At 45.2% G+C, this 13,496-nt stretch overlaps 2 protein-coding genes across 3 annotated transcripts in view; one reads left to right on the forward strand and one right to left on the reverse strand.

Annotated features, from left to right (window-relative positions):
* Positions 1–649: 649 nt before the first annotated feature.
* Rpt5 (26S proteasome regulatory subunit Rpt5) lies at positions 650–2,071 on the reverse strand. The gene has a single exon (XM_070523990.1). The coding sequence runs from the start codon at positions 2,010–2,012 to the stop codon at positions 720–722; it is 1,293 nt and encodes a 430-aa protein (XP_070380091.1). The 5' UTR covers positions 2,013–2,071; the 3' UTR covers positions 650–719.
* A 1,047-nt stretch (positions 2,072–3,118) lies between these two features.
* The window catches only part of rho-5 (rhomboid-5), a 51,257-nt gene continuing 40,879 nt past the window's right edge, over positions 3,119–13,496 (forward strand). The window contains exon 1 of one of the 2 annotated variants that reach the window (XM_070523988.1): positions 3,119–3,698. The gene's annotated coding sequence lies outside the window, so the exon portion shown is untranslated. The remainder of the gene's footprint in view (positions 3,699–13,496) is intronic. The other variant, XM_070523989.1, reaches the window with a different exon arrangement.

Below are 13,496 nucleotides of genomic sequence, written 5' to 3' on the forward strand. Positions count from 1 at the left end.
GCACGTTACAGCCGGTGATAGACTCTGGTGCAGCAGTGGATACAAATCATAAAACTGTGACTAAACCATCGGCAATGTTCTTTGCATGTGTGATGAATTTACTGCATTAAACCATGCAGTTATAAGAAATACCAAAATGTCTTTAACACCAACTTAAAGAATTTGCCTGCACTGGTGAGCTTCGCATTGAAATCTCTCAAGTTCCTTGAATTTGTGGAGCACTTCCAACAATACATGACTGGAATTCATGTGTTTGCAAAGACCTACGCAGTTTGCCAATATTCCTGAAACGCATTGCAATTGGCAACTCGGCAACGACAAATGCCACGAATCACAAAATACTTGAAAGAGCACAGAGCTCATATAAGGTTGATGTGACTGCAGGTTTCATTCACGTATGGATAAAACAGGACATGTGTTTGAAATTCATGAGTTGGTATGGGTTCGACTGTAGGGAATTCATGTGTTGGTAACATAGTAGCTACACAGTCTCCGGATATTTCTGAAATATGTCTCAGTTGGCTGTGCATCTACAAAAAATTCTATGAAACAAGAGCAGAGAACCAATGCATGTATGATGTGATGAAGTTTCCGCATCTGAAAGAAACAACACAACTCTATGACGCAAAGTAGAAACAACACGCACTCATGAATTAAAGAACAGGCTTTAATGAGAAAAAAAAAACGGAGAAAGAAAGCAAACACTTCTACCACCCCGCTTAAGCGTAGTAGTTGAGGTTGGCCTTTTTCTTGGCCTGCACTTCCATGATAGCGTCCATGTAGTCTTCATGCGTCACCTTTTCACCGCCCCGCCGGAGAGCGATCATGCCCGCTTCGACGCAGACCGCCTTGCACTGGGCGCCGTTGAAGTCGTCCGTGCACCGGGCCAGCTCCTCGAAGTTGACGTCCTTGTCGAAGTTCATCTTGCGCGAGTGAATCTGCATGATGCGCGCCCGGGCCTCCTCGTTGGGGTGCGGGAACTCGATCTTCCTGTCCAGACGACCGGACCTCAGCAGGGCCGGGTCCAGGATGTCCACCCGGTTGGTGGCCGCGATCACCTTGATGTCCGCGCTCGAGCTGAAACCGTCGAGCTGGTTGAGAAGCTCGAGCATGGTACGCTGGACCTCCCTGTCTCCCGCTTTCTCGGAGTCGAAACGCTTCGTTCCGATGGCGTCCAGTTCGTCGATGAAGATGATGGCGGGCGCCTTCTCCTTGGCCAGCGCGAAGGCGTCCCGAACAAGCTTGGCTCCGTCGCCGATGAACATCTGGACGAGCTGGGGGCCGGCCAGTTTGAGGAAGGTAGACTTGGTCTGCGCGGCGCAGGCGCGAGCCATTAAAGTCTTTCCCGTTCCGGGAGGTCCGTACAGGAGGACTCCCTTGGGAGGACTGATGCCGAGGTTGACGAACTTCTCCTTGTGGGTCATGGGGAGGACGACGGCCTCGACCAGCTCCTGGATCTGTTTGTCGAGACCGCCGATGTCGCTGTACTGCTCAGTGGGTCGCTCGTCCACCTCCATGGCCTTGACGCGCGAGTCGTACTCCTGCGGCAGCGTCTCGAGGATGAGATACGAGTCCTTGTTGACACCGACCAAGTCTCCCGGGCGCAGCTTCTCGGCGTCGACCAGGCCGATGACTGGCAGAAAGTAGGTCTGCCGCGTGGACGTCTTGATGACGGCGCACTTGCCCTTGCGCAGCGAGTCGAGGTCCACGTTGGCGCCGTCCTCTTCGCCCAGCTCCTGCGGGTCGACGTCGAGCAGCTCGATGACGTTGGACACGAGGTAAGGGAGCGTCTTGTTGACTTTGATCTTCTCGTTGTTCTCCTTGATCTTCTCCTTCTGCGCCTGCAGTTCGTGCGAGATGCGCATCACCTCGCTCTTCATGATCTTAACCTCGTTGTCCAGCAGCCTCGTCCGGCTGATGATCTCGTCGGCGGACATCCGCAGAACCTCTTCGCCGAGAGAATCATCGTCTTGCCACAGAGCCTTGTCATCGAGTGGAGGTGGGGCAGCCATCTTTACTCACCGGTGCTCGACGAAAACACAAATTTTTCGCGATTCACACTGATGTCGACGACGATATGATGTTGCGAGCTTCACGGGTTTTGGTGGTTGGCATGGTGGTTGGGCTTTTTCGTGGCGTTTGCAGTAGCCACCCCAAGAGGGTGAGCTATAACAAAGCGCCGTGTCGCAACGTAATTATTAAAGACGAACGCTCAATTTAAAGGCATACTATTTGTTACAGTTTTCTAGCGTTGTAAACGCGGTCGGAAAAGTGTACAATAAATGATTTCGGTTTCAGTTTCGTAATGCACTTTTTTGGTGTTGCAGATCGACCTGGGATTTATGGCAGATACATTACCTGAGATTGCTTAGAAAAGTTTAATGAGCAGTCAGGTGTTCTATTTAAGGGCATTTTGCAAGAGCAGTCATCGTACCTGTTGTGTGAGAGTTTTCGAAGAACATAAACATCATATGACGTACTCGTTTATTACTTCTTCCAGCTCATTGCAGTCGATCCTTAACTGGCATTTATTAAATTTCCTTAATTCTGCGAGTTTGTCATGCTGGTGAAGCACCACTTTGACAGTAATGTTGCAGTGACATCGCTTCATGTATGCTACACACGGGCGTACCTTATAACTTCCGCACTTCGAAGACCGTTTTAATTTACGTTGTACAACGTTCAGCGCAGTCACTTCTTCCCAACCGTGCTGACATATTGTCATTTGTCGCAGCCTTCCTCTGAAACTTCCACGACAGGAAATTTGTACGTCGCAAAGCGATATACGGCGCGCCAGGCGCTTCCGAAGGAGCGCGGGCTGGCCGTTATTCCAGGAACTGTTGTTTCGATCAGCGTGTGTTCTCGAGAAAAACGACGGCAGTTCCCGTACCTCCTGCGTAAATGAAAAGCAAGAACTATGCCACCACAAAAGATCCTCTCAGTCAAGGCAAAATACGGCGGCATAAATAACACGTTTTATATTATTGATTATGTCCTGGAAGAATTGTCAGACAGGTCGAAGTATACGCGTTTGGTTAACCTAACCGCGGCCCTATCCGTACATCCTCTTATCCTGCATTTCTTTAAATTTGCGCCAAGGCTGACTGGGTCAATAATATCAGTTCCCGTGAACTTCAGTGTTTTGTTCGCTCCTCGAGTTGGTAGAAAACAGAGGCGTGCGGTTCTGCCGTCTGCAACTGTGCGCGATGCCAAAAAAACGCGCGCTCGGTCCTTTTATCGTTTCCGTGTAGTGTTGGCGGAAGCCGCACAGACGGCGCGCCGTGTCCGCTGGCTCAATCCGAAAACGTCAGGAAACATGGCTGCCGTGTGGCCTAGGGACGAATTTCGGGTGCACCGTGGATCGCCGAGCAAGCGACGTGACGGGACGTACGGGCGCCCCGGAATCTCAACGAAGAACTGTCCGTTGCGTCGCCGCTGAGTGTCACAATGCTGCACGGACGATACGGATAGGAAACTTGGCCGCCGAAGCGCGCTTCCTGCAAGCTCGGCCTTCGTCGTTGCCGTGTGTGTGTGCGTGCGTGCGTGTGTTTGTGTGTGTGGATCGGTGACATTTTGGAAAACACTGGCCCCCTGAAAGCCGAAAGGAGATACGCGGCGAGCGAAAAACGAAGGAGCGAGCAGCTTCGCGACGAGATGCCGCGCGGCCAAGCTGACCCGTGGAACGTAAGCCTAACGTGGTAAGTAGCAACCCCCCCCCTTTTTTTATTTTCATTTTTTTTCTCTTCCCATTTCTTATCCGTGAAATTCGCGCCTCGTTCCGCCTCATTTTTTTTCCCCCGCGAGCTAATAACCATCGACGGTCTAAGAAAACCTCTGAGCTACTGTTGTGGTTGAACGGGCTGCGGTGCGATCAGCTATTTTTCTTGAAGAGGCGTGGCTGTTTGCGGGCGAAGCCAGCAGAGCAGGGTCAAGCGGCCGACGAGGATCTTGTTGATTATGTATTCCGCTGTCTGCTTACGTTTCTTGGAACATTTTATGCCCCAATTTTTTTTTTTCGTTCCCAGCCTGTACACTCCCTTGCGGGTGCGCGTAGGAACTTCCTATGAATGCTGTTGCGTTGACTGTTTCGGTAAAATACGCGATCCGACCGAGAAATATCGGTAAATCGCGCCACCCGCAACCAACGGTGTACGGAAACACCTGACGCTTTTCTCTGTGGACGACGCAGGATTTGCGAGCTTTTGCATGTTGCCTTTTTTTTTTTTTCGTGACCTCCTCGCTGCTGTGTTTTTGCGGATCGACGCTCGAAAGCTGCGTTATGATTTTTGGGGGGGCCTGTGTACGGAAGGTGCGTTTTCGGTGCGAAAGATGTATCTGCAGCGAAACGCTTTTCGAGGATATATCGTAGGTACTTGGCCAAACCTCCACCCGTCTTAAAAAAAGAGCAAAAGAAAAAAAAAACATCGGTGATGCGAAACACATGATGATTCTCGGCGTTTGCCCCCCCTGGCACCTTTTATTTTGCCAGCGTCGTCGAAAACCGTGGCGTCCTGGGTTTCCTAAAATCGGTAACGGTGCGATCGGAGGTAAGGGAAGCGATGATTCCTATCCTTTTAGGCCTAGGCGGTTTGCCTTCGCTTAAAGCCGGATTATTTTGACCCGGTTTCTCGGTGGTGTTATGGTGTCGGAAGAATGGCTCGTGGTCATGTTGCTTACCGCGGAGCGAAAATAAAATAGTAAATCGGTGCGGTGTGTTTTTTTCGTCGTTACGTTTCGACTTCGAAGCGTAGAAAAGCTGCTGCGCGGCGCCTGTTTATTCCTCAAGTCGGCACTGTTGTCGGGGTTGTGTTGCGAGGGTGGTTAAATTTAGGAGCGCGCTTGCTGGGGGAACCGTTTTGTTCGGCACAGGCTTCGCATTTCCGGTTGGCCTTGCTCTTCGGTGGGGCCTTGTTGGCGCTCATTCGATCTATCGTACCGACCAAAAGTGATGTGGGAGTCGTGAATCTGGGTCGACTGCGCGATTACGCTGGCGCTGATGTATAACGTTGCACGGAGGAGGTAACTCGCCAGTTGCAATGGGGACGTAGGTAAAGTGTGGGGGAACGTTTCAGCTGATCGTTCCGTTTAGAGTGCACTTTGAGGCTTAGAGGCGATAAGGACATTGTGGAGATATCAGATGTCGTGAGCTTTTTTTTCTGATGTAACCTGTTGTGCTCTGCAGGTTTCTTTTTCTTTCTTTTGTTTTTTAAAGAAACTCGTTTCTAACAGCCGAAATAGATAGCAACGATTCGAATCTGTGCACACCAATATTTTATTTGCCGAAGGCATCATAACTAACTTTGACGCGTTGCTGAAATAATCCCATGCCTTGATGAATCAGTCGTCGTTTGCAAATTTGTGTGTGTGTGTGTTTTTTCATCTGTAAATCGATATATATATATATTTTTTTAATATCTCGACCGGTTCTCCCGCAACGTTAGTTCCGTTGCAGCGCAGGCGTACACGGCAGTGAAACCAGCTTGCGGTTTCTTTCTGTTCTTGCTTTTGCAAGTATTTTTTTAACTGTTTGGGTAAAAGCAACACCATTGGTTGTATTTGGTTTAGTTATCAGTTTATAGGTGGAATTGCTCATATTTTAGTTAGCCCAAACATTTTTTGACGCAACGTTTTGTTGAAACTGATTTTCGATGGAAGGATGAGTGGCTGGCAGTGGGAGAAAATTTAGACGGTCGCACGGAATCAATTATCGGTGTCTAAAAAAAATGTTTCGCTTGCGTCATGCCCTATGCGCGATGGAAGCCTGTTTCTTTTTCTTTATTTTTACGCGCGCTGATATTGCGGTGGCTTTTATATCGTCACAGTGGCCGACTTTTCGTTGCGATGATTGATTTTGGGAAAGCGATGAAGATGGGGACCATTGTCGCTTGCTTTCGAAACAGTGATTCGCGGAAGGCATTTACAGCAGCCTGTAGTCATATTGAGAACAAAAAGCGCTTGGGGAAAGGGGGGGGGGCATAAGCGGTTTATTCTCAATTTATTTGTTCTGTTTGACTCTTCCATAGCCGTGAGCCCTGCGCATATTTTTTTTTTCCGAATAATCTTTTGAAATACATCGCCGGAACGTTGTTCCGCGCGTGCTCTTTCAATTTAAAACTTGGAATATCATAAGTAAAACAATAAAGAAATAAAACAAACCGACTTCGAAAGCACCGCATTGCTGGCGTTTCTTGAGATTTCTTTTTTCTTTGGATATTTCTTTTTCTCTGGCTGTTGGTTTCAGCCAGGGGAATGATTGCTTTTCCTTCTCCGCGACTTGCCCAGTAATTCGAACTGGTTGTCTCACAACACTGCTTTTCTTCTTTTTTAAAGCTTCACCGGAAATTCACCATATTTTTTCATTCTTTTCTTTTTTTTGGCGTTTTAGTGCATATTCGTCAGTACTTTTAATTTTTATGCATGGTTTACGATTCTCAACTTGATCCTTTGACCATTCGTGATTTCTTCTTTTCTTTATTATTACTTTTTTCGATTCCACATGTATTTTTGTTACCCGCCGTGGTTGCTCAGTGGCCATGGTGTTGGGCTGCTGAGCACGAGGTGGCGGGATCGAATCCCGGCCACGGCGGCCGCATTTCGGTGGAGGCGAAAACACCTGTGTACTTAGATTTAGGTGCGCGTTAAAAGAACCCCAGGTGGCCGAAATTTCCGGAGTCCTCCACTACGGCGTGCCTCATAATCGGAGAGTGGTTTTGGCACGTAAAACCCCATAATTTTTATTTGTATTTTTGCTGCCTTCCCTTTAGCATCTTTCGTTCGGAGCCAGTCCCACCCTTGTCTACATTTCGTAGGGAGTGATAATAGCATTGTAGCGTTCCTAGTTAAAGGAGGAGGAGGAGGAGGAGGAGGAAAAACTTTAATCTGGTCCTGTACAAGGTGTTGCCACCTGCTTGCCCCGCAGGCTGCGAGAATAATTAACAAAAGGCAAACAAATGTTACACGTTACATTTATTGGTTCCCGGCGCACCTTGGTTCACTCGATGGCATTCCCGTCAATCCAAATGAATCGGCCAACAGCGTCGCCCGCGACCTTACAGACCGGGCCGCTTTTACATATGGTTTTGATTCTGCTGGATTGGAGAACTTGCATAGAGATACGCTCATTACATACAATGAAATTACAAAACATTACTACATGGGAAGGAGGGAGTTTCCACCCCCTCACTATAGGCTAAACAGAGCACAAGCAGTTACACTTAGACAATTACAGACAGAGTCTTATTATTCACCTGCACAAATAAAGAAATGGTATAACATTGCAGACATGAATATTATATGCAAAGCATGCAAACAGGAGATATGCACGCTTGAACATCTGCTCTGGGAGTGTGGGTCGCTCGGCCCTGGCATTTCCCGGAATCGGTTTTTAGGAATGATCAGATCTCCTGATCATATCCCTCAAGTCCTGGCTGTCCAGTACGCCCGTGATAGGGCTAGGAGGCTTGACCTCCCGGTCCCAACATGGAATCCTAGTTAAAGGACACAGTAGACTTAAAGCATTGCTGTGGAACTGGCGTCCATCTCGTCTACATTTCTCACTTCTCTCTTCTCTTCTTCTGTCCCCCCGGTTCCCGCGCTTCTTCATCTTCTATTCGAAGGCTCATACCGCTTCAAGCATGATTCATTGTGTCATGTCCGTTCTCTGCTTTAGCCAACTCGGGTTTCCCCATGTCAAACACATGTAAAACGCAGAAATGCTCTTATATGAGACGACCGCTAAACTTATTTGAAAAAAGCTTGTGGAATTTTAGAGCAAAACCTAAATATTTATTTATTTATTTATTTTATTTATTTATTTATTTATTTATTTATAAACCTATTTAATACTACCAACTGCAAGAAGCAGAATTTTAATTTTGGGCCTCATCTTTCTTTTGGAAAATTACTGGAAAAAAAAAAGCAGAAACGCAAAGTTTACAAATCGGTAACTCAGCACAAAAAAGAAAAAGCAAGAAAGAGAGACATTGCACTTTTGTAAATTGCATCTATTAGAGAATCTGGCGTGGGCAAATGTAATGAGCTTGCAGCTTAAATCATAATGTTTATGAAGGTCTTGCAAAAGTTGTACCCAGAATTATTTGTGGTGATTACAGAGTGGTGCATTACAAATCAAATTCGTCCACTTTAGATGTTATATTAGCAACATGATTGCATTGCAGTTAGTATTACACTAGTTAGTATAGTACTAAGCGCAATACAATAATGAACGTCCACCAACTGAGCCCGTTCATTGCCTTACTCAACATTATAATAGATACAGTTTATAGAATTCCAATATCATTTGTTGCTGTTGAGTTGCAGAATTGCAAACGTGATACTCGAGTTTCTTGAAGTACTATGATTTTCAAAAATTAAAGGAATATGGCGTAAAATGAAAATCTTCCTTCATTTGGTAGATTATAATTGTTTCTTTTAAGCGCAACAAACCTCGTCAAATTCGGTTCTGTGTTTTCTGAGCAATAAGTTTTCCCCATTCCCATGTATTTAGAATATAAGAGCTCCACAGCCAAAACATTTTGAATATAGTAAAAAAAACAATCTGTTAACAAGGTGACTGTGAACCAAATATTATTGCACTGTATACAGCAGGGAATTTACAAACTCTTGTCAAAAGCAGTGGACAGTTGCCTGCTCTCACATCTGCAATGTTGTCATCGGAAATATTTGGTAGACCAATGCTATTGGCTGATTTCGTGGGTTGCGAGGACATTCTCAGTAGTACATGACTGCTCACTTTGAGAAATTAAATGAAAAATATGTCTGTGACCTGAAAAACACAGAAATAACTGCTTCAACTTTGCCGTGCGCATAGCTGCGTCAGCTGCTTATAGCCTCCGAGGTGGCAGCAGCAAGCTGTGTAGCATGGTCTACCACGTTTGTCACAGGGTGCTGCGACAAACCCTTCCTCCGCCGCGACACTCAACTTTTGGCCAGAGTTGACTGATCGCATTAGTTTTATGTGATGATATGCCTCTAGGAAGACAACTTCTGTTCCTCCTACTTCTCTGTCGTCTGCCAAGTCATTCCAAGTTCAGGCATACAGGCCTAAAGCAGTGACATCCTTCGAGGATGAGGTCCGACAATAGCTTAACAATGTGAGACACACTTAACCAGATTAAGGAGCCCTGCATATGAAACTTTTGTAGCCAGTTATACTCTCTTTCTCTTACCAACTTGCCGAATAGACCTCATAATCATTTCAAATTATCATTCATGTTCTGTCTTCTGCCAGCTGACCCAGCAAGATGGACGCATGCCAACTACTGCCTCTATCTGTCTTGCTTGCGACTACTAGACAATTATAGGAGCTGCTTCAACAACTTCAACAGCATCTACCGCGTTTAGCCATCATAGTTGGTCAAATTACTGTGAATTGGTGGCAGAGGTTAATGTACTGCTTCTGTGGGGTCTGTCTTGTTGTACAATGTGTTTTTGTTTTACTGGAACTAAAAAAAGAAAGAAAGAAAGGAAGAAACTGGTACATCGTAGGTAAATGTCACGAGGCTTTCAGCGTATCTTCTGTGATTGTCCCGGGCTACTCGAAATATTTTTTTTTACTGGGCTACCTGTGCTACATGGGTGACGTTAAGGCCAGTGGGTGTCAAGGACTTAATGACCAATGAAGACCTAATATTGTAGGTCATCATTGTACTGTAGGTCCCAATGTTATTACGTTAACTTTGCAGCTACATGAGCATGTTTTAATGACATCAACCATGAGCATGGTGACAGCGTCAGTGAATGCAGTGAGTTTGCTTGCTAATTGTAGTGTCATTTCTAAAATGTCAACTCAATCGTGCTTATACAAACCAGGAAACAGTCACTGTCACTGTGAGAGGAGGCCAGACAGGGCCAGAAAAAGACGTAAAAACATAGGATGCGTGGCGACACTACCTGAATTGAAGTTCCCGCACCAGTTTGCCGTGACATCATAGATTCTGACAGCATCTGCTGCTCAGGATTTGTTGATTTTTTTATTTGGTAAAGGTGGACTACGTTGAATTGCCAAGACTGAATGTGGCAAGTTCCAAGGATGCTTCACATGCCAATATGGCCGAAATATTAAAAGACTCTGTGAATTACGTGATATCAGACTGGGATACATAGCGCAAGAAATGACACAGGGACAAGCAGAACACAGGATGAGCGCTCGTCCTGTGTTCTGCTTGTCCCTGTGTCATTTTTTGCGCTATGTATCCCAGTCTGAATGTATCCCACCAACACGCCCAAACTTATTCCCTGCTAAGTGATATCACACTGACATGCCAGCACTGGGGTTTCAGCATGAGACTAAAAAAAACACACACAGAACATTAATACATCATTTTCTCTTCAAATGATTGACCTCTTTAATCGAAATTACCTAAAATGGAGAATTGAAAGAATACTTTATCGGCCTGGAACTGAATTAGTGCTTTTTTTTTTAGTGGCCCTTCCAAGTTGTTTTTATACCTGTGCGGCACCGACTTATCTGCAGTTAATGTTATTGTAATATACTGAATCGAATGAGCATAATGTATTTATTTAGTCCCTCTTGTAACAAATGAAAATGATCAATTTAAGTTGCGCTTTTACTGCCTGAAGAAACTTTTGGAAATGTCAAGCATACATCGGTGCTTCCTGACTGTAGTATTTAGACCTGCCTTGCTAATTGCAGTTGAGTGGTATTGCAAAATAACATGAAATCATGGGACAGGTAGTAGTGCCATATTTTGTTTAATTTATGCAGAAGGTCCTCCGAGTTTCACCAGCTGTAGCATTTATCAACTCTTTCTAGTTTGTTGTCAGTAATTCAACTTGGCGATTCTTGTCGGCATTCTTGTGGGCATACATCATGCTGATGAAAAGTCGCACAGTGTCACCCTTTAGGCAGGGGAAATAGGGTGTCAGCTGTGAGTTTATCCGCTAATAATTTGTCATTTTCTTTATCTGGCATGTTCTCAGGGCACTACAGACGTGTATAATGTATAATTCTTGCTTATATAAACAATGCTCCTTTATTCTGTGGACAGCATGAAAGACACATAATAGGGAGCAAACGACGCATCCCCTGTCCCAGTTTATTCTCTTGTCTGCCTCTCACACTGCTCAGAGCACGATAGATCACAAACAACTAGCGCTAGTCAGAAGATCAGTCACCTTTATTGCTTGCTTTTACCTTGTGTTTACTGTTTGAAGAATGAGCCGATAATGAATCTGATGCTTGCTAGTTGGCACTAATTCTTTCTTTTATTCGTCGATTCCCATCGTCATGCCAGTTTCATGTTACACCATGTACAAGCCAGCCTTCATAAGTATGTTCTCACAGTATACTGCATACTCATTATTGGAATTATGACTGAGTCATTGCAGGTTCTGCATTGCCTACCAGTAATCAGATTGAGAAAAAAAAGGGTTTATGAATGCTCTCTCACTTAAGCCCTTTTCGTTAAGCTTAAACCAGTAAGCCCATTCGTTCAGTTGTAACGCTCCATACATGCTTCAATCATTCAAGCTACGCAAGCTTCTGTCATGCATACGAAGGAACGAAATCGGGCAAACGAAACATGCATAATAGAAGTGGAATGAAAGAGTGGTGCAGAATCATGCGGAAATAGCGAATGCACGTAAAGATAACAACTTCCCTGTGCGAACCACTTCAATCACTCCGACAGCCCCAGTGGAACAGACAATTCCATTCAGTCAGCAGGCAGCAGCACGTCGCTGACAGATGGGTGACAGTAACAGCAGAAAAGAAAAGGGACCTGTCAGAACAAGTGTTTCGTTCAGCTGTGGAGCCAGAGTTGATTGTGACACTTCTCTCAACCGGCTTTATTTATTTAGCTTTCCGTTTTCTTTCCCCTCTCCCCTTTTTTTCTTCTTTCTGCACCTACTGCTCTGTCATCAAGCAGCATTGACCCGGGAACTGACACCACTAACGTCAAGAAGAACAATAGCAAGCTCGGAAAGATTGCGTTGATTAATTTTAAAAAAGGGCACGCAGAACAAGAGTCAAGGTAAAGGTGCAAATGTCCTCGCAGCAGTTGCATGCTCGTTTGTATATTGCTGTTGCAGTACTTTCTTCGGTGTTTCATTGAGGGGACACTCAAGTAAAATATTAGGCCAAGGTGTACTAGTAGGTTATTTAATGCCTACAAGTGTATCTTTGTGTATTTTATTTGTCTACATGACAAAGTCAATATGCCAATATATGACTTTTTCATGTAGAAATATTCCACCAAAGGTGCCACTCCTGCTTCTCAATTTGCATCGCTCTCACCAAAAACAGATGATGTAATCCCCCATGCGACCTCCTTCTCTGTCATTCTCTGTGAATCAGCGGGTGTCAGAGAGGGCGTGCTACTGTTTAGCAGGCAGTGCCGATGTCACCAGAGATACTATTGTGTCGTGGTGTGTCAGCTTCGGCTTCACTTCTGCTTGAGGCAGCACTTTAGTCTGGCCACCTTATGCAACTCTACGTCACCGTGACGTCGTCCTTCTGCATGTAACAAAGGATCACATGGCTGGCCAACAGTCGCGCTGCAAACCTCAAAAGCATCTCATTTGTTTGCTCTCAGGTGCCTCCGCGTTTGGGGGCTTCTCTTTGTTCGGGTGGCCCAACAGTCACCTGTTACCTCGCCATGCCAGCATTGGTGTGCCATCTTTCTGATACCACCGATGCCGTACTCCGGGATAGATGACACGCTGATTTCTTTTTTCAGTTTTGTTGTTTCCTCGCTTACAAAAGCTCTGTTCTCGCTGTGAATAATGAGTTTGGTATTACAGACTCCCTATTTCTTAGTCTAGCTTGACTTAATATATCCATTTAGTGTCTTTTTGTCACCATGTTATACAGCGCACATGTTCTGTCTTCTGTCTTTACCTTGTCTCTCATTCTAAGCACCCTTTTCAAATACTTGGTGATAAAATACCACCGTGGTATTGATACTATGGGTTCACTTTATAGGGGACACTCATGTACTTAGATTTAGGCACTCATTAAAAAACTTCAGGTGGTCAAAATTAATCCGAAGTGCCCCACAGCAGCCTTCCTCATAATCGTATCATAGTTTTTGTCATCTGAAATTCCAGAATTCAGTTAACTTCTTTTTTTAATCCCAAAGCGGACACCCAGCAAGTGAATTTGGCTGCTAACTACTGCTGAATTAAGGCATGAATGCATGCAGATTATATATTATGCATAAATGTGAGCCAAATTCATCCTATCAGCCACATTTGCCTATTGGTAAGCATGACATTGGCTTTCTTACGGGGTAGCCGTTTCTGTAAGAGTGAACTGTATTGTACATGGTGTGCCAATGTGAATGGAAACTTCAGGTTTCCATTTGAGGCTCAATATTTTTCTTGTCTTGATTTACCATCCTTAGAAGGAAAGTTCCAGCAGGGGGATTCCTTAGCACGAGAACTACGCAGTAAAAAGCTGCAAGAGTTGTTCGTACTTGCACGTTTACAGGAACTACTATTTGAACACAAATTAA

The sequence above is a fragment of the Dermacentor albipictus genome, chromosome 8, assembly GCF_038994185.2.
Source record: "Dermacentor albipictus isolate Rhodes 1998 colony chromosome 8, USDA_Dalb.pri_finalv2, whole genome shotgun sequence".
Taxonomy (NCBI): Eukaryota; Metazoa; Arthropoda; class Arachnida; order Ixodida; family Ixodidae; genus Dermacentor; species Dermacentor albipictus.